Source organism: Cloeon dipterum, chromosome 4 (genome assembly GCF_949628265.1).
Source record: "Cloeon dipterum chromosome 4, ieCloDipt1.1, whole genome shotgun sequence".
NCBI classification, from domain to species: Eukaryota; Metazoa; Arthropoda; class Insecta; order Ephemeroptera; family Baetidae; genus Cloeon; species Cloeon dipterum.
In genome coordinates, this window is record NC_088789.1 from 32,394,807 (window position 1) to 32,416,318 (window position 21,512).

Here is a 21,512-nt window from a genome sequence, read left to right on the forward strand (position 1 = left end):
TTCCTGCCAGTGGTCAATCAATTTTTCCGACTTTGGAAGATATTTGTAGCAAGGGATGCAATATTTTTCTGGGTTTCTGTTTTCCGTCCCACTAAATTGAATATTGTGCTGTACATTCATGTGCTCTTCCAACAAGAATACATTTGTGAAAGTCTTGTTGAAACATATGGGGCAACACTCCAGATTGCAAGATTTTTTGTGCTGCTTAAACAAACCAGCGCATTTCAACTTGTCGTTACAGTCTATGCAAATTTTCTCTAAACCATGAGCAGCCCAATTTCCTGATGAGACATCTTCGTTGCATTCTTCGCAATGTTTTGTTGTGTGCAGTTTTTGTTTATGAGACTTCCACTGTGCCGCTGTATCGAATTTCTTCTTACACGGAACACATTCCAAGTTCTCGGGGACCTCGTGGACATCCTTGAAGTGTTGATCTCTCTTTTCTTCTTTGTCCGTTCCATAGAAATACACGGAACATTTGGGATAGGGACATCTTATGACATTTTTGTGCATATTGCTAATATGCGTAGACATATAGGCATTGCTGTGCTTTTCATCGCAGAATTGGCATTTCCTCTTCGTATTTGCCCATTCTTTTTTTCTGAGTCTCTTTCTTTCGTCCATCTTCACTCTAGTCTTCAAAAATGTTTCGTTACACACATATTTATATAGAAATATTATAGTAATTAGCTTACCTGATTAAAGTAATCAAAATCCTAGTAAGCAATCCAAACGCCTAAAATTCCTTCGCACTGCTCGCTGGTCGTTTAGAGAAATTAAATTTTTGAACCTGAGATTGATCACCTGCTTACCTATAATTGCATTACGTTTTGCTCGCTCAGCGCTTTTAAATCGATTCTCATCTCCTGACCAGAACGATTCTTTTGGCTCTCACGATCGCCAAGGCAGCAGCGCGACTCTTCCAATTCTCCGTCTTATTTCGTGATAAACGCTGCAAAGAGTGAGACGAGCAAAAGAAGGGGACCAACCAGTTGGAATCTCTATGCTATTTGGAAATCCTGGAATACTCAGAATTTTTAGAGCGAGAAGACAGAAATAATTCTAGGAATGAGAGCTATTTGGGTAAAAATGTTTGAGTAATTTTCTAGATTTCTCTCGATATTTAACAAACGTAAAAGCCTGAGATATATAGTATAGCGGTCCGGAAGAAAAGAAAAAAAAACATCTTATAAAGCGGCGCAATTTATCAGGAATTCTTTTGAGACCAACTACGACTCGATCTAATTGAGATCCTAAAAACGTTTAACTTATTCGAAGTTCAGAAAACAAGATTTTATGAACTTTGCCAATGGAATAACTTGGAAATGGAAAAAAAGCCATTTTTTCCGCAAATGGTCTCACATTGTGATATTAACTGTTCGCTATCGCACACAAAGGCCTAACACCGGTCTGGAAACCGATTTTTAATATTCTCGCACCTGAAAAAAATATTTTTGATTTTTACGGTTTTTCCCCACGTGTAAAACACGCACAAGCACAAAAGCGGCTTGTGCATTTTATTCAACGGTTTGTAAATTTATAAGTCACGAAGTCTCAAATGAAAGGTCTTGGTAAAACTTAACACCTGATCCGCTCTGATGACCTTTTCCAGGGTAAGTCACCCTGAGATCGGTACCCGGTTCACATTACGCATCTTTTTCCAATCCGCCGACCGTTCCGACGCATTTTGAACGCATTCCGCGAGCGATTTATTGGCCTTTTTCAACCAACGATGACCACGAAGGCGAGTTCCGCGCAATTGCCTCGACGGGAAGTTGCCCACGGAGGGCCGCAGGTGCTCGATGGACGGACCTTTGGACGCGAACAGCCGCGCGGGTGGCCTGGAGGGCCGTCCCGGGTAGGGCGGCTGCCGGCCCGTCAGCGAGCAAAAAACCGTTTATAAATTAAATGATAACACACAACTCGTCAATGAAGGAATTAAAAACTAGAGTTTCTGTTCCCAAAATATCAGTGTAATCGAGAGGTTAAACTGCATATTCTAAAGTAATAAGCAGTCTCGGCTCACTCCCTTGATTAAAAAACAGTTTAATCCTTCAAAATCGATAAAATCTCACCTGATGTTGCAAATATTCTGGCTCGCCGGAAATAAACAAGTACCAGCGTGTTGCTTCTTGAACCAACGACACACGAATGATGCTCAGGAGTCTGTGGTCTGTAATATCGAGTCAAGGAGCTGAAGCAGTGCCATATTGGCATTGGAATATTAGAGGGGCGAAACCTAAATACACGTTTGTCCCATATGTGACGTCACTTGCGGGCGGAGCTATGATTGCAGATCGTCAAAAGTGCGGATCCTCTGCTGGGTTGGCCGTGCTAACTCAGGTCGCTGCTAAGAGCTTTTTGAAGGGCGCATGCACGCAGCTGTTTCGCGGGAGAGGTTCTCCCTTGAATAGGTGTATTTTTGTTAACAAACGAAATTATATTTTTCATTCGATCTTTGTTTCATGGAAATCTCTAATTTGAAACCTTTTTAATTTGCAAATTAATATGAAAGTTTCCATGTGTCCTCTTGCAACGAGTAAAATATCTTAAGCTATTTCAAATTTTTGTGTACTTTCGCCTCATCAAAATGAAAATAAAGACAACAAAATATAATTCATTGCGACTCGGTTGATATTATTGGACACAATTTTTAATTTATTGTATTCTGATGTTTACGTCTCGATTTCAAATTATGTTGTTTATATCTATTCACAATTTTTAAATTATTCAAATAAGCCATTAATTTTTTTATTCAGTTCTCTAACCACTAACCACATTCCAGTTTTTGTGTCTGCTTTGAAGTTGGGCGGGGAACACGTACTCATGTATACTGAATCTTATAGTGGACCGCCAATAAATCTGTTTAATCTGCATGCATCATAAAATGCAAATTTCCGTGCAATTTGCGGCCGAATGAATCATCACGGGCGCTGCAAAATCAGTCGGAAATTTATATTTATTCGCACACCTTTCCTGGCAAATAAATAAGCGCCAATCACGGCCCTGATTGCTAGCTGCTCGCTCGCAGCCGCCACGTTTATTTATTTGCCGGCCAATTAATCGCGGCTCAAGGGCCATTCTCATGGACGTTATTGCACGCCAAAATTTATGCCAGCTCTGCTTTTGACGTCTTTTTATTACTTTTGATACCACTCAAAAACGTACACTTCATTCACTCTTTTAAAAGAATTGACGAAAATGAAAATGCAGCAAAATATCTGAAATTGTTTATCAGATTTATTTAAAATCTGTATTTCGCGTTAAAATTGTATTGCTCTATGAATAAACAAAAATGAAGAAAGAAAAAGTAATAAGCATATAAATAGTTGAAATTTATGCATATTTTGAATTTCTCTGCTGTGCTTTTCCTTTTCTTCAACTGTGAAAATTAGAAACACGATATTAATTTTCACACCTTTTACTGCGTTTTGATGTGTCAATCTTACATGTTAATTGGCGTTTAGAATTATATAAATTCTTTTTCTCATATGATATGCAGATGAGCAGTCTTTAGATTTTCAATTTCTCTGAATCTTCTCCTCCTTTATTCCTTCGGAATTTTTTTTCAGGCTTGATTACTTAAAAAGTTTAATTTAAAATTTATAGCAAATTGATATAATTATCTATTAAATTTCTTTAAAACTCTTTGTTATTGTCATTATAAAATAGAAAGCAGGAAGAGACGCAATAATTAACATTATGCATAATATTAAAGAAAACGCGGAAAGAGAGATGAATGAAATAGCGCACTAAAATTCCGAATCACTGCTTCTGCTGATTGCATAAATTAATTAATATCATATTTTTTAATATGAGATTAATCACCTTTTGAAGATTTACATCAAGCCTTTTTTTCCTGACCAGGATGATTGATTAGTCTCAAATATCAATAGACGATCGCCAAGGCAGCAGCGCGATTATTCCACTTATCCGTCTCGTCTCGTGGTAAACGTTGAAAAAAATGACGAGTGGAAGAAGGGGACCAGTTGGAAACTTCAAGCTATTTTGAAATCTTAAAATACTCAGATTTTTTTAGGGCAGGAAGACAAATATAATGCGAGGAATGGAGAGCTATTTCGGGCAAAGATATTCAAGTAATTTTCCCGATTTCTCTTGAGTCTATTTGACAGAGAAATAAATTCGGTTTTTATAAATAAGGTGGAAAATGCCGTTCCTTATCTAAAATTCTCAGATATGAAAAAAAAACACGAATAATTTTTTGGGTGTTCGCAAAACGCAAATTTCCTTCCACTTTGAAAATCATTTCAGGTGGTTTAAACGCTTTTCTTTTGTGAATTAAAAATTTCAGGGTTTAATTTGAACACAAATTTAATTAAAAGAGATCCCGCGAAGTTTTTTAATCTACAGAAATCAAATATCGTTGGGTTTAATATGTATGTCATTTTAATTAAGCTTACTCTCTTGGAGTCTTTTTCATCGGATGCAATTTGATTTCGATGCTGTTGGTTATCGGTGCTGTCAGAAGATAATGCCATCCTTACTTTTACTGTTTTTGGCGAATTGTAAAGTCATTTCCGTAAATTCAGATGAAATATTTAAAAAGAATTTGACCTGATTTAAACAATAATTGCTAATTTTTATTGCAACCTAAAGTTTTTAGAAGTAAAATAAAGTATTTAATATTTACGAGAAAAGCAGATGACCATCACCTTGTCTGGCATACCTCTTTTGATAAGATATGTGATAACCTTGAGGCAGAATAAAATAACTGCAGTATGTGTAGTACATATACATGATTTTATTGCTAAAACTACAAATCGATTTGATATATTTGCTAATTACAAGAAATGCTCAATTTTCCGAATTGATTCAAGAGATTCAAAAAATGGTTCATTTAAACTAATTTAAAAAGGAGTAAAAGACTGGGAAAGGCACACATCATCCAGCTACTAAATTGTTACGGTCGACTTACATTTAAGAAAATTTAACCTAAAATCTACATAATTCTAACTACGCTAATTTGACAGAAAAGACGTGTTTCCCATGTCAGAGTGATCAATTTGCTTCAAGAGCAAACAATTTCTTTCGGCTGCGCAGATGACAATACACAGAAATTCCAGCGCGATCAAGTTACTTGTGTACATTCTCGACGGACCAATCCCCGGCGGTTTGCGATGACGATGCAACGCCTTGAGGTATCTCATTTAAGTTTCTCTTATGCGATTCTTCTTTCTTGTGGTCCATCATTTTTTCCGAAATAGGAAGATATTTGTAGCAAACCAGGCAATAGTTTTTAGCGTCTCTGTTTTCAGTTCCACTAAACTGAATATTGTGCTGTTCATTCAGGTGTTCTTCCAACAAGTTTACATTTCTGAAAGTCTTGTTGATACATTTGGGACAACATACTGGAGAGCATGATTTTTGGTGCTGCTGAAACAAACCAGTGCATTTAAATTTGTCCTTACACTCTATGCAAATTTCCTCTAAACCATGATCAGCCCACTTTCCTGTTATGACATCTTCGTTGCATTCTTCGCAATGTTTTTTTGTGTGCTGACTTCGTTTATGAGACTTCCACTGTGCCTCTGTATCGAATTTCTTCTTACAATCATCACATTCCAAGCTCTCGGGGACCGCGTGCCCTACGAGAAAAATCACGTGTTGACACGAGTTTTTGGTGACCCCCTCAAATATTTTTTTTGTTATTTTTCCCGGGTTATTTGAGGCTCCCTTAGTCAATATTGACTGGAAATTTCGATTTATTTCGTGATTTTAATATTTCTGGATCACGTGATAATCCCGTGCTAAACACGTGTGTCCGGATACGAGTTAAGAAATAAATTACTTGTTAATTGCTTCAATTGCATTTCAACTATGTAATTTGCAGTTTTGTTCCTTAATTTAATGATTTTAAGGGTAAATAATTAAATTTAGCTACTCATAAATTTAAACTCGAGTTGAACACGAGTGTAACACGTGTTTTTAAACACGTGTCAGAGATCACGTGACGAACACGTGTCAGAGATCACATGATGAACACGTGTTCAACTCGATTTAAAATACACGAGTAGCTAAATTTAATATTTTCTTAGAATTTATAAAATTTTGCCCATTTTATTTAAAGAATGGGCAACAATTTTCAAAATTCTTTGAAAATGCGTGGTCAATTTAACTCGTGTCGGAGCTCACGTGATAAACACGTGTTTAACACGAGTACCGTTACACGAGTAGTTCGGTTGAATAATTTGCCCTCAAAATAAGTTTTAAAAGAAAAAAAACCTGCACCTAAATTAGCTATTACTCTACATGGAATATTAAAGTCCTGTGTATCATATAATTTCCCACTTTAACCATAGAAAATTTGTCGAGGAATCAATTTTTAAATTTAATAAATTTTATTTTTAATTCGCTTTTATTTCTCCAAACAAATTATAGTATTTTACAAACATTTAAAGTCAAATGATGATTTACTAGAAATAATTCTTAATATTTAATTCAAATTAAAATTATAATTTAATAATTTGATATTAATTAATTTTTTATTTTAATTAGCTCCATTATATTTCTTCGATATATTATTTAAATTTTTATTAATTTAATTTAATTATATTTCATTGATTTGAAATTAACAGAATCGCCAGCGGAATTTCAAGTGCACGGCGTCAGCAATTATTATTCTACTGCTTGCGCTTCGCGCGGCTGGTTATTTACCAACTTTTTAATTTCACCCAAGCGCGCAATAAAGATCGCAGCTGGGAAGAGCAAGGAGGGACAGGAGGGGCAGGAGCGGCTGGTGTTGCTGCTTGCAACGTAAGCGGCAACGGCAAGAGAGAAAAAGTGAAAGTGGGGGCGGGAGCTGGCGAAGCACAAGCATGCAGGATCAGGCAGGATCGGAAACAGCGCGTATGCAGCCGAAGCCAACGCAAAAGGCAATGCCAGTGCATTTGCATTAGGCATTAGAGACTAGCGAGGGCAGGAGGCCACATTAGCTGTTCATCTCTAATTAGTAATTACTACGCTAGATACAAAGCGAATACGCCGTTTTAGTAAGGGGATTGCACTATTATAGCTGGCTGCGCGCTGTGCAATCCCTGTACATACACACACATACATTCGCGCGCCACGAACCGCCGGCTGCTTTTGGATTGTAAACAAAAACCACGCTTTTTCTTCGTGCGAACATCGTCCGTCGACTTAATTGCAGGTATGTGTATGAATATTATGGATATCTCCGTGTCATCTCATGTTTAAAACTTGCATGACTATGGTGGACACACACGCACACTTTTGCCGATCATCTCTGTTGATTGGTTGAAAAAGTGTGTGTTTAACATAATATCAAACGTTCTGCAGCGTTGTGCTTTACATTTAAATATTGTTAAATTCTGTGTTTTAGTTTGAGGAACTGCCTAAACGATTTATATTTGACCCCAACGCAGGCGGAAACGTGAAATTAGTTCAGCCCGCCCGACATGCATAAGAGTTGACTCGCTGGAATCTCTGCCGGTGCTGACATTCACTGGAGGACACAGCGCATGCATATGAAATAACTGTACATTGACGGGATTTTCTCGCTTGGAAGCAGGTAACTATGTGTAGAATTTGTCCATAATATAGATTCAAAGGGATTTGATTTAAAAACTTGCTTTCAATTTATAGTATGTGTTATTATGATGTGAAAAAATTGTTTTTTTCTATGAACTTTAATATTTTTCACTATTATAAATATCTTTTAAACTATTCCTTGCTCTCATCGTGAGCGATGAAATAAAAATCGGGATTCGCCTAACATTATCTCATTCTGAAACTTTATTAGCATAAAATTGTAACATTTTGCCCTTGATTTTTCTTCCTTAACATATTGACGCAACAATAATTATTATTTAATTTTAATTACTCGTTACAAGACAGTGATTATTGAAATTTTTACTACCTTTTGCCAAAATTATTAAAAAAAAAATTATTTGTCCAATTTATTAGAGTATAAATATGCACTCTAATAATATATTTACCGATTTGCACTTCAATTACATGTATGTTATTTATAAATTTGCTAGTATGGCCCCCCGCAAGCCATTTCATCAGTTGGGCTATCATCAAAAGCGTAAAAGAGTGGCCGCTAGGCTAAAAAAAGTCATCGCTTTGGCATCCCTTGCAAAGGAAAATATCGTAGATAGCGAGGATGAACGCCCTGCTGAATCAAGTAATGAAATAGATTTGTCACATTCAAAGACGAAAATACATAAGAGCTTTGCGTTGTTTTTGGTATTGTGGTTAAAAAGGGACGCCGTGGTCTGGTTGCGGTTTGACCTTTTGCAGATTGCGGTTTGGAGTTGGGCAATCGTGGTTATACGTAGCTAAACCGCATATCGAATTTTGTGCTTTGTTTCAATTCTAATCAAAGTACTCCATCAAAAATGAAATCTTGTGTTGAAATACGTGTGTGGTTTAGATTAAAACTATATTTATAAAACGTACAAAACTTCATGATTTATCATGAATAATGCAGATTGCGTTATTCGAGTATGCACATCACAGGAACCTTTGTGAATGTTAAGAATTTAAATTTTCCATATCAAAACATTGTATTCAATAGCATGTTATGCTGCTCAATTATGGTTTTTGTGATCTTTGAACTATATTATGTGCACTGCCATTAATCTCTAAAACTATTACCTTATACTTGTTCGTGAGCGATAACTTAAAAGCGGAATTTGCTTAACAGTTTTTAAGAAACATTTTTAAGTAGCATAAAAAAGTAATTTATTGCTCTTGATTTAATCATTAATCCTCCCATTGATGAAATAATTATAATAATTGATTAATATGTCAAATTTTGACAGTTATTAATTTATTTTTATAATATTTTTACTGCTTCATCATGAATTTACAAAAAAATATCAAGTGTCCAAAGCATTGATAAATTTATTGAGCCTTTTGTGACTCGTGTTTTAAAAACAAAACAATAAATACTACCGTACCACCACCACTTATGAGGTTCACAAACCATATGTGCGACACCAAATTAATAATTATTCTTCCTGCACAACTATTGATAAAATATTGCAGTGGTAATTTATTAGATTGTTAAATTAAAGCTTTACTTTGCTTTAAAGTGTCGTAATTTTTTAAATCAGAAAAAAATTAAGAAGAGAATCCAATTTTATCTGAGACAGGCAGACGTGCCAATGTGAAATTCCTCTAGGTATGAGTTAACAATTTATTTAAAAGAACCATTGGATTGAGGCAGACAGGAAGTATAAAATTTGTGGCAGTTTTTATGAGAATTTACCAATTTGCTCAAAATCTTAAGAAAACAATTTGCAGTTTTAAAATTACATTTTTTTATAAAACCTGCAAACCAAATCATTTTACAAATTTGTCTTTGTACCATATATATTAACTAGAATATTTATATTGCATATTTACTGCACAGAATACTTTAAATTTCTTGAAAAATACATTTTGTACTTATTCTAACTTTTTCCACATCAGATATTCGTGCGGATTGATACGGTGTTTTGTGGTTTGGTTGCAGTTCGATTGTGGTTCAATTAGTGTGGTTTGGGTTTGGACGCGTTTGCGGTTTTGAAATATAGAGAGCAAAGTGGTTGCGGTTTTTTGTGCGGTTGCAGATTAAAAATTGTATCCCGTGCAAAGCTCTAAACCACTTAATATACATATTGAATGTAAATACTATTTATTTATTTATATTATAGATCACTCTAGCGACTCAGAAACGCTCAACGTAGTTCCCTCAGAGCATAAAAATTCGCCGCCCGCAGATTCCCATAGCTCCGACTCAAATGAAGATCTTTTAAGTGGGCAGTCTGACACTGATTTGATAGGAACTGAAGAGGTCAATTTAGTAGATCAAAGACCATCCTCTGATTGCGATTCAATTGAACAAGTAATTGAGCCCACTGATGAAGAGCGCGAACCAACCATCGAAGAACTGCGTTTAGAACTCGCACACATTGTAGTGAAGAACCATTTAACTGAGAAGTGCACAAGTGAAATATTAGGGGCTTTTAGGTCCTTTGATAAGTTCAGAAATTTGCCAAAAACCCGCAAAACGTTAGTTAAGACACCGAAAGGAAAAGTCCTATTGAAAAAAATGCCACCAGGGAATTTTTATAATTTTGGGCTTGAGAGAAGCATGCAAGCTGCAATGAGAAAAGCATACGTTCCCGTGGATTGTATTGAGTCGATCAAAATTCTCTTGAGCTTCGACGGTGTCCAAGTAACAAAAAGTAGTTCAAACGAATTTTGGGCAATATCCGGTTTTCTACCTGAGCTGGAACAAAGTAATGTATTCATAATATCCGTGTATGAAGGCAAGAAAAAGCCTGACGACGTGAACTTGTTCCTGAAAGAGTTGGTCGAAGAAGTTACCATATTACTCGAACGTGGTATTGAAGTTAAGGGGCAATTGAAAACCGTTGAGTTGGTTGGCATAGTAGCGGACACGCCCGCGAAGGCATACGTGTGCCAAACGCAAGGCCACGCAGGCAAAACTAGTTGCTTCCGATGCGACGTAAAAGGTGTCTATACTGATCGAACTAGCTTCCCAGCTATTAGAGGCAAACAAAGAACGCACGAGTCGTTTTTAAATCAAACTCAAGGAAGCCATCATATTGGCTATTCATCGCTCACTGAGATACCAAATTTTGATATGATAGAGCAGGTGTTGTTTGACTATATGCATCTGTTCTGTCTTGGAATTACAAAAAAACTGATGGATACCTATTTCTTCGCTTCTAAAAAAAGGGTGTCCAAGAAGCTCAAAAATAAAATCAGTTGTCATTTAGCAAGCTTAAAGCCGTTCATCCCAAAAGAGTTTCAACGTAAGCCAAGACCGTTTGATGAATTCTTTGTTTTCAAAGCTGCTGAATTTAGATTGATTTTGCTATATCTGGGAGTGATTGTCTTCAAGCCACTCGAAAAGGAAAGATCCATTTACTTTAAGCATTTCTGCTCGTTTTTCGTGGCCGCACAAATTTTATGCGGTGCCCGCCGCGAGCCTGAGTATGTTGATTACGCGGAAAAATTGCTTGAGCATTTCGTAGGGGAGTTCGAAAAAGTCATTGGGCCTGCCACTATTTCCGCGAACGTCCACGCATTACTACACGTGACTGAAGACGTCAAAAGGCACGGTCCGTTGGATAGATATAGTTGTTTCCAGTTTGAAAGTCGCTATCGGGATTTCAAGACAATGATAAAAGAATGTGGATCAAATCTGCAACAATACGTGAAAAGACGGGTTGAAATCGAGAACTTTCTTAAATCCCCAAACACCAAAAAACCACTCTCCGAAGAGAAGGGAAAAACACTACCTTATAAAAATTTGCTTTTACCGAGCGTATCCTCTCGGCCTGTTTATACCTATGTAAGATATGGGGAATGTGAAATCACCGCTCGGTCCCCTAATAACTGCATTTTGTTTAAGAACAACAAAATCATGCTTGTCTCTCAAATTTGCCAAAGTTTGAATAATTCAGACACCATCTTGATTGGAAGATGCTTTAAAGAGATCTCGGACTTAGACTATGTAAATGGGTTAATCCCATCATCCGAGCTGTACATTAGCAAAGTGAAAAAAATTCATAAAAAACATATTGCCATTCCTTTGAAGCTTTTTAAAGCTAAATGTTTCTGCATCCCTCTGGCCGGTGATGATGAGTTCGCAGTAATGCCAATCATCCATACTATACAGCATTAAAAAGTGTCATAGCTAAAGTTGTACTTTTTAAGTCATATCATTATGTTTCTCAATATTGTCCCATGATACAAATAAAATCGTAAGATTAATGTGAATGGCATACTATCTGATCTTTTTATTGAATATTAATGTGGATTTTCTCTTTCTCGGTACACAAATTCAATCATATTTTTCTCATTTTACTAGTAACACGCAGTTTACTTGATAATTAAATTCAAAAAAAATTAAATTAAATTAAGATTAAATCGTTATATTGTTGTTTTACTTTAGTACGTTCTCAAATGTCACAGTAAACTTACCAATTTTTGTTCATCAAACTATAATATTTCAACGTTATGTGTTCAACTTTATAAAAATACCAAATATAATTTTAACTGCTTTTATTTCCAGGTTAAATATGGCTGACCACAAATTTTCAGTTTTCTTGTTTAAAGAAAAACATGAAGTGGTGGTTGTGCCAGACACGTATCTCATTGAGAAAGATGGAGATGTCCTGTGTGCCTGGCCAACTGAGTGCAAGAATCTTGGAGCCCTTAAAAACATCATAAAACGGTTCCCAAATGGCAAGTCTGATTGGTCCTGTTACCCAGGAAAACTGAAGGGCCACAGTCGTAAGTTATTTTAAGATTTTTATAGCGCGCAGTGTGTGTTCATCCAATTTGTATTTCAACAGTCCCTCTACAAGAAGCTGAAAAAATCGCTCTTAAAATTAGAAACCTGGTGAAAGAGAAGGCTGTTGAGTTGAAAAGTGGTAAAGCAGCATCCGTAAAAGAGCATGATGATGTGGATGCCAATAAGAAGATAAAAAGCCTGACAGACGTAGAAGCAGAAGAAACGGACGTTGAATTGGCAAGAGGACGGTCGCGTAAAAAGAAGACCCCTTACAGTCCAGGAACTGACAAAAAGCAAGAAAAAAGAAAAAAACTACCTAGTCCACCTAGGATTGCTCTCAAACTCGGAGAGCAGAAGTCTTCACAAATGTCACAGACCTCTTTCAATGCTATAAAGAAGATCAACCCACCGTCTTCCCCTCAGCTTGAACTGCAAGCTCCTCTGCTGAAGAACTTTTCAAGCCCAAATGCAGCAGGAAAAACAAAGGAGACTTCGTCGTATCAGAAAAGTGCGACACCTGCTAAGAAACGACTCTCATTCACCTTTGATGACTACGAAACCTTTCCGAATGATGAAATGTTGACTAAGACGGCAGCAGCAGGAGTGTTTATTGTGACTCCAACTAAGGTTTCAACAAAGAAAGCACCCTTTGCCCCCTTGGAACCGCATAGTTAGTTATTTTAGAAGAAGATATTTATTATTTAATATATTAATGAAACACTTTTAGTTACTAGCGCTGCAGTCCTAGAAACGCTAGTTCGACTGGAGTGTAAACTTGATGGGCTCATTACAGAAGTTGTTAACATGAAAAGTTTCATTCACTCGAAACCTGCCTCTGTTATCGAAGAGCCAACCTTGACCGTAGGAAATCTCACTGAATTTGGCTTTCCCCTAAAAAGTCTCAATGAAATGAAAGAAATTGAGGAGAAGTTAGAAAACAACCAGGAGTTTTTTTCCAGTGTGGTAAGATTTCTGATTTAATTCAAACTCTTCGCTCCAATATTATTTAAATCCTTATGATAGGTAACTGTCCTTAAAAAGAATTTGACCAAGGCAAAGCTGAAACATGCCAATCAAGAATCCGTTGTCCAGGAGGCCGTTAAAGCCTATCTCGCCGAGTGGCTTTTTGCTCCGAGTTTGGCAGTACTGCTGAACAAAAGTGGCCAACGCGGGAAGACGGGAATCAAGAGCTCACCAATTGCCAGATTAATGATAGGTGAACTTTAATGATTCTTATTTTTTGGATTTTATTATAAAATGACGTTTCAATTAATTGAACTAATTTATTGTTAAAAATATACGCTTATCCTCTCTTAAAACTTTAGAATATGGCAATATAGCCATTCTGTCTCACGTCACCAAATATTATTCATTGTGACTGTCTTTATTGTCATATAAAATTATTAAAGCGAAATAAAATATTTATTTATTAAAGTCATATATATTATACCATTTAGATTAAGAACAAAAGCTTCCGTCAAAAATTCTCGATAATTTGATGGTATATGATAAGACATCTGAGCCAGCCGCGCCGCGCCGAGCCAGCCGACTCGGCCGATCGTTTTCTCGAGCAGCCAGCCGCCGACCCTTTCATCGGCTGAGCCGCACCAGCCAGCTAGCCACCCATAATTTTTACCTTTATCGTTTTTTAATTTTCACGTGCCCCATTTGTATTGATAAAATTTTTGGATTTTTTGCTGATTTTCCAAAAATTCATTTTTTTTAGTTATCTAGCATCATGAGCTTGATTAAAAATGCACGAATGTGTTTCAAAAGAAGCGGAAAATTCCAGAAAAAACGCTAAAATTGAGTTTTTTTTGGCAACGCAGTGTTTTTTCCGGAAAAAATGCGGGCTTTTGCGATCTGTGCAGATTACAGCGTGTTGCAAATAAGTTATGAGTTACGATTTTATAGTTGTACAGTCTTAAAAAACACATGAGCCGGTTGCAAGCCAGCCGCCAGCCGAGCCGACGAAATTTTGCTCGGAGCCGGAAAGCCAGCCGCCGATGAAAATGTGGCCGGCTCAGATGTCTAAATATGATCATATATCAATCCATTCCTTTCAATTTTAAATTTTTCTAGTAAAATGAACTTGCTGTTAAAGGCAATAACAAAATAAGCACAATCTTTATCAAAAGAGTAAAAATTAATAAATTTCAATTTTCAGACGCATTAAATGCAGCAAAGGTGTCCAACAAATGGATTAACTTGAAAGAAGTGCTGGATGCCACTGGAGAATATCTCAGACAGGCCCCAAAGAGATTCAGAGAGTATGTTTATATGCCTCCTTGAACAATTAGTACACTCATTAATACTTATTTCTTTTTAAAAAAGTTCTCTGCTGAAGATGGAAGCATCTGATTCCAGCAAAGAGATTCCTCAAAACATTGTTGTCAAGAAAGGAGAATCATCAGCTACACCCTATCAGCCACTCGCCCAGACAAGCAGGTAAAATTTACTTGTGCTTTAATTACACAACAGAAAAAAACATTTTTTTTTTATTCGTTTAAAGTGAGGAGCACTAAGATACGTAATTGATTTTGTTTTCAGTCTTGCCAAGGCTGATAAATTTGACTTGGACGATTACGTGCCACCCCTCAAGATGTATAAACGAGCTGCCAAAGAGCAAAGAAAGGGATATGCTGGGTAAATATAAAAATTATGCCTTACTTTGATAGGAACTACTGTCAATATTTCGCTGTGCCATTGCTTTTCCCAGTAACATACAGAGTTAAACACAAATTTGTGAATTGCAAAAATCACTTAAATATATTGATACTGAAATCGAAGACTCTTTGTCGCAGATTCCTGGGAAAAGAGCCGTTGCCACAGCGAACATATTTTGGAAAATTAATGTTAAATAATTGTTTTGCTTGACGTAGTAGTGGAGAAATTGCGCATAGCTCAACAACCAAACGTAAATTTCCTTTTGTTGCAAGAGAAGGGCAGCAAAATCATTCAACTATTAATCCTTATTTGGTTGTTGAGCGATGCTCAATTTTGCTGCTACCTCGACTCGTATCTCTATACTTCCAGTTAAGCGAACTGAATTAAATTGATAAAAATCCTCCTGATCATATGGCATCAACTCATTTCCTTTTTTTATTGTAGAGAGAGCGAAAGCGAGTCCTCCAGTGAAAAAGACCTCGGTGTGAGTTCATCGGACTGCGATTTCAGCCCTCAATCCGGAGAAGACGAGAACAACGAAGATGATGATGGAGTCGAAGAAGAAGATGAGTTATAAAATGAGATCATCCTAGTTACAGACGGAGTGTGTGCCAGGCATGTGCTTTTAAATTTTTATAAGGGCCTAATAATTACGTACTGTCTTGAACTTTCATCAGAGGTTTTAATGTTTTTTCAATCGAGTAATCAAATTAATGTGCCTCTGTTTCTTAAAATTGAATACTTTAGTTATGCTGATCTATAATCATCTATTTAATTTATGAATTCTGATAAACCATAATGTAGTTTACAGAAGAGTATTTGATTATGTGAAAGTATAATTTGATCAATGATTTGATGCCAACTTAATTTTTTTCTTGAAACGCTTATTTGATTTTTGAATTTCAATGATTGAAATAAACATATTAAAAGCAAATTAAAGTATACTTTTAACTCGTTCCAAACCCGTGTCGACACGTGACTCGTTCCAAATTCACGTGATTTCACACGAGACTTCACACGTGTCTAACCCGTGGTAGACACGTGTTTCGAAACACGTGAACTCGTAGCAAAAACCACGAGTTTATCACGTGTCTACCACGTGATTTTTCTCGTAGGGTGGAACTTCATGTGCTGATCAAATTTCTCTTCTTTGTCACGTCCATGAAAATACATGGAGCATTTCCTATTGGGACATATTAAAACATCTTTGTGCTTCGCGCGAATATGCCTATTGGTATGGGCCTTCAGCGTCTCTTCGCTGCAGAATGGGCATTTCCTCATCTTTTTTGTTGACTCACTGCATTTGGGCTCATCCCTTTTCTTTCCGTCATCCATCTTCACTCTAGTCTACAAAAATGTTTCGTTACACACATATTTATTAATAAAAATGTTATAATAATTAGCTTACCTGATTAAAGTCATCAAAATCCTAGTAAGCAATCCAAACGCCTAAAATTCCTTCGCGCTGCTCGCTGATCGTTTAAAAATATTTAGATTAAATTCAAAGTTAGCGATAATTCACATGCATACCTTATTACACATTTTGGACGCTCCGCGCTTTTAACTCGATTCCTTTCTCGTGATCAGGACGATTTATTTGACAATCGCCAAGGCAGCAGCGCGACTCTTCCAACTCTCCGTCTTTTCTCGAAATAAACGCTGCAAAGAATGGTGAGCGCAAGAAGAGGGGACCAGTTGGAATCTCTATGCTTTTCCCCACGCTATTCAGAAATCCTGGAATACTCAGAATTTTTTAGGGAAGGAAGACAAAAATAATTCGAGGAATGAGAATTATTTGGGTAAAAATGTTGGAGTAATTTTCCAGATTTCTCTCGGGTCTTTGACAAACGTAGATGCCTTAATAGATAAATAGTCGAGGTCCGGAAGACGAGAAAAAATAATTCAAGGACTGAGAAATATTCGGGGTATTTTTCAAATGTCTGATTTTTAGAAAAGCAAAATCGTTCAAAAATTTCCTAAAAATATTTCTCCCGAATTTGAATTTACCCAGAAATGACGCCAATCCGCCGTGGGTAACATTTGATTGAAAAACATTTTGTGTGATTTTAAAGAAGAGTTCATTCTTTTTAACTGAAATTTTGCTTGTTTTTCAAAATATCCTGCCAGCTTTTTTTCAGTCGAGGAAAAAATAAAATAACCAGCTTAAAAATGACGCAACTTATCTGGAAATCTATTGAAACCAATCACGACCAGATCTAATCGACATCCAATTGAAATCCAGAAAACTAGTATATATGCAATTCTCCCCTGATATAATTTGGGAAAGGAAAATTCCTATTTTTTCCGCAAATGGATCTACATTTTGTGATATTAACTATTCCATCGCTTACAAAAACGCGACAACGGTCTGAAAACTGATTTTGAATATTCTCGCGCCCATAAAAAAATTAATTTTGATTTTTTTTCTGTTTTTCACCACGTGCAAAATGAAATACAATCACAAAAGATCACCATATTTGTTTTTTTCTGTTAAAATTCATCGCGTTGATGGATTCCTAGTCACGATGTCTCAAACAAAAGATCTTTGTAATATCTTACACCTGACCTACCCTGACGACCTTTTTCAGGGTTATTCACCCTGAGATCGGTCCCCAATCCAGCGGTCCGACTAATTGTCGACTAACTGGCGGTCCGTCAGTGCGCTAAGTTCGCTTATAAATTAATGATAACACAAAATCGTCAATGACGGAATTAAAAACTAGAATTTCTGTTCCCAAAATATCTGTGTAATCGAGAGTTTCAACTGCATGAACTATTGCAAACAGCATTCTCGGCTCACTCCCCTGATTGAATAACAGTTTAATTCTTCAAAATCGATAAAATCTCACCTGATGTTGCAAATGTTCTGGCTCGCCGAAAATAAACAAGTACCAGCGTGTTGCTTCTGGAACCAACGACACACGAATGCTATTCAGGGAGTCTGTGGCTTGAGGCAAGGAGTCGTAGCAGCGCCATATTGGAACTGGTTTTGAGAGGGAAAGGCCTTGCTTCTCCCGTATGTGACGTCACTTTTGCGCCCGGAGCTACGCTCTTCAAAATCAAGAGTGCGGATCCTCTCCTGTGTTGGCCGTGTTAACTCAGGTCGCTGCTAAGAACTTTTTGAAGGGCGCGTGCAAGCATCAAACAGCTGTTGCGCGGGAGAGGTTCTCCCCAGGTTCTCCCTTTGTATTTTTGTAAACAAACGAAATTATTTTCTTCATTCGATTTTTGTTTCATGACGATCGATCTCTAATTTAAAACCATTTTTGATTTGCAAATTAATATGAAAGTTTCCATGTGTCCTCTTTGTAACGAGTAAAATATCTGAAAAGCTATTTCAAATTTGTGTTTCCTTTCGCCTCATCAAAATGAAAATAAAGACAACAAAATACAATTCATTGCGACTCGGTTGATATTGGACACAATTCTTAATTTTTTGTATTCTGATGTTTACGTCTCGATTTCAAATTATGTTGTTTATATCTATTCACAATTTTTAAATTATTCAAATAAGCAATTAATTTTTTTATTCAGTTCTCTAGCCACATTCCAGTTATTGTGTCTGCTTTGAAGTTGGGCGTGAAATCGGGGAACACGCATGTATTCTGAATCCCAGTGGACCGCCAATAAATCTGTTTAATCTGCATGCATCACAAAATGCAAATTTCCGTGCAATTTGCGGCCGAATGAATAATCACATGCTCTGCAATAATCAGTCGAAAATTTATATTTATTCGCACACCTTTCCTGGCAAATAAATAAGCGCCAATCACGGCCCTGATTGATAGCTGCTCGCACGCAGCCACCGACTTTATTTATTTGTCTGCCGATTAATCACAGCTCAAGGGCCATTCTCGCCAAAATAATTGCAATAGCCAAAATTTATGCCAGCACTGCTTTTGACGTCCTTTTATTTCTTTTAATACCACTCAAAAACGTCCACTTCATTCACTCTTTGACACAAATTGAGGAAAATGAAACTTGAAACGTTAAATTTAAAATTTCCGAAAATTTCAAAACAAATTAATACAATTATATATTAAATTTCTTTAAAACTCTTTGTTATCATTATAAAATAGAAAGCAGGAAGAGACAAAAATTAGCATTATGCATAATGTAAAAGAAAACGCGAAGATGAATGAAATAGCGCTCTCAAATTCCGAATCGCTGCTTCTGCTGTTTGAATAAATTAGTTTTAATTATTTTTTTAAATATGAGATTAATCACCTTTTGGAGACGCTTAGCGCTTTTAACTCGATCCTTTTCTCCTGACCAGGATATGATTGGTTAGTATCACAACATAGACGATCGCAAAGGCAGCAGCGCGATTATTCCACTTATCTGTCTCGTCTTGCGGTAACCGTTGAAAAAAATGACGAAGTGGAAGAAGGGGACCAGTTGGAAACTTCAAGCTATTTTGAAATCTTAAAATACTCAGATTTTTTAGGGTAGGAAGACAAAAATAATGCGAGCAATGAGAAAAATTTAGGCCAAAGATATTCAAGTAATTTTCCCGATTTCTCTTGAGTCTATTTCACAGAGAAATAAATTCGGTTTTAATAAATAAGGTGGAAAACGCCGTTCCTGATCTAAAATTCCCAGATATGAAAGAAAAACACAAAGAATTTTTTTGGTTTTCAAAAAACGCAAATTTCCTTCGACATTGAAAATCATTTCAGGTGGTTTAAACGCTTTTCATTTGTGAATTAAAAATTGCAGGGTTTAATTTGAACACAAATTTAATTAAAAGAGAACCCACGAAGTTTTTTAATCTACAGAAATCAAATATCGTTCGGTCTAATGCGTATGTCATTTTAATTAAGCTTACTTTCTTGGAGTCTTTTTCATCGGATGCGATTTGATTTCGATGCTGTTGGTTTTCTGTTCTTTCAGAAGATGATGCCATCCTTACTTTTACTGTTTTTGGCGAATTTTAAAGTGATTTCAGTGAATTCAGATTAAATATTTAAAAAGATTTTCGACCTGATTTAAACCATAATTGCTAATTTTTATTGCCACCAAATATTTAGAAGTAAAATAAAGTTTTTAATATTTACGAGAAAAGAAGGTGGCCATCACCTTGTTTGGCATCCCTCTTTTGATAAGATATGTGATAACCTTGAAGCAGAATAAAATAACTGTAGTATGTGTAGTACATATACATGATTTTATTGCTAGAACTACAAATCGATTTGATATATTTGCTAATTACAAGAAATGCTCAATTTTCCAAATTGATTCAAGAAATTAAAAAATGGTTCATTTAAACTAATTTAAAAAGGAGTAAAAAACTGGGAAAGGCACACATCATCCAGCTACTAAATTGATGCGGTCAACTTACATTTAAGAAAATTTAACCTAAAATCTACATAATTCTAACTACGCTAATTTGACAGAAAAGAAGTCTTTCCCATGTCAGAGTGATCAATTTGCTTCAAGAGCAAACAATTTCTTTCGTCATTCGCAGATGACAATACATAGAAATTCCAGCGCGAGCCATAGTTACGTGGGTACATATACGATGAACCAATCCCCGGCGGTTTGCGATGACGATGCAACGCCTTGAGATATCTCATGTAAGATTCTGTTATGCGATTCTTCCTGGCAGTGGTTCACAAATTCTTCCGAAATAGGAAGATATTTGTAGCAAGTCAGGCAATAGTTTTCTGCGTCTCTGTTTTCAGTCCCACTAAATTGAATATTGTGCTGTACATTCATGTGTTCTTCCAACAAGCATATATTTTTGAAAGTAATATGTGCGTGGGTGCATTTGGGACAATACACCGGATTGCAAGATTTTTTGTGCTGCTGAAACAAACCAGCGCATTTCAATATTTCCTCACAAACTTTGCATATTTTCTCTAAACCATGATCAGCCCACTTTCCTGATTTGACATCTTCGTTGCATTTCCCGCAACGTTTTTTTGTGTGCAGTTTCCAGTTATGAAGCTTCCACTGTGCCTCTGTATTGAATTTCTTCTTACAATCATCACATTCCAAGCTCTCGGGGACCGCGTGGAACTTCATGTGCTGATCAAATTTCTCTTCTTTGCCAGGTCCATGAAAATACTTGGAGCATTTCGTTTTGGGACATATTATAACATCTTTGTGCTTCGCGCGAATATGCCTATTGGTACTGGCCTTCTGCGTCTCTTCTTTGCAGAATGGGCATTTCCTCATCTTTTTTGTTGACTCACTGCATTTGGGCTCATCCCTTTTCTTTCCGTCATCCATCTTCACTCTAATCTTGAAAAATGTATTGTTACACACATATTTATATAGAAATATTATAATAATTAGGTTACCTGATTAAATTCATCAAAATCCTAAAAAGCAATCCAAACGCCTAAAATTCCTTCGCGCTGCTCGCTGATCGTTTAAAAAAATTTAGATTAAATTCAAAGTTAGCGATAATTCACATGCATACCTTACAACACATTTTGGACGCTCCGCGCTTTTAACTCGATTCCTTTCTCGTGATCAGGATGATTTATTTGACAATCGCCAAGGCAGCAGCGCGACTCTTCCAACTCTCCGTCTTTTCTCG

General features: G+C 36.4%; 1 protein-coding gene across 1 annotated transcript; it reads left to right on the forward strand.

The window, feature by feature from the left end:
• Positions 1 to 6,938: 6,938 nt before the first annotated feature.
• On the forward strand, positions 6,939 to 15,843 carry LOC135943494 (uncharacterized). The gene is made up of 10 exons (XM_065490044.1): positions 6,939 to 7,168; positions 7,361 to 7,549; positions 12,077 to 12,297; positions 12,360 to 12,968; positions 13,026 to 13,261; positions 13,322 to 13,514; positions 14,466 to 14,568; positions 14,633 to 14,746; positions 14,849 to 14,944; positions 15,410 to 15,843. The coding sequence occupies exons 3-10, from the start codon at positions 12,084 to 12,086 to the stop codon at positions 15,540 to 15,542; spliced, it is 1,698 nt and encodes a 565-aa protein (XP_065346116.1). The 5' UTR covers positions 6,939 to 7,168; positions 7,361 to 7,549; positions 12,077 to 12,083; the 3' UTR covers positions 15,543 to 15,843.
• The last annotated feature ends 5,669 nt before the right edge of the window (positions 15,844 to 21,512 follow it).

Coding starts and splice junctions, on each gene's coding strand:
- LOC135943494 (XM_065490044.1), top strand. CDS start 12,084: ATGGCTGACCACAAATTTTCAGTTTTCTTGTTTAAAGAAAAACATGAA. Junction 12,298..12,359: donor AAAACTGAAGGGCCACAGTC/GTAAGTTATTTT, acceptor GTATTTCAACAG/TCCCTCTACAAGAAGCTGAA. Junction 14,569..14,632: donor GCCCCAAAGAGATTCAGAGA/GTATGTTTATAT, acceptor TTTTTAAAAAAG/TTCTCTGCTGAAGATGGAAG.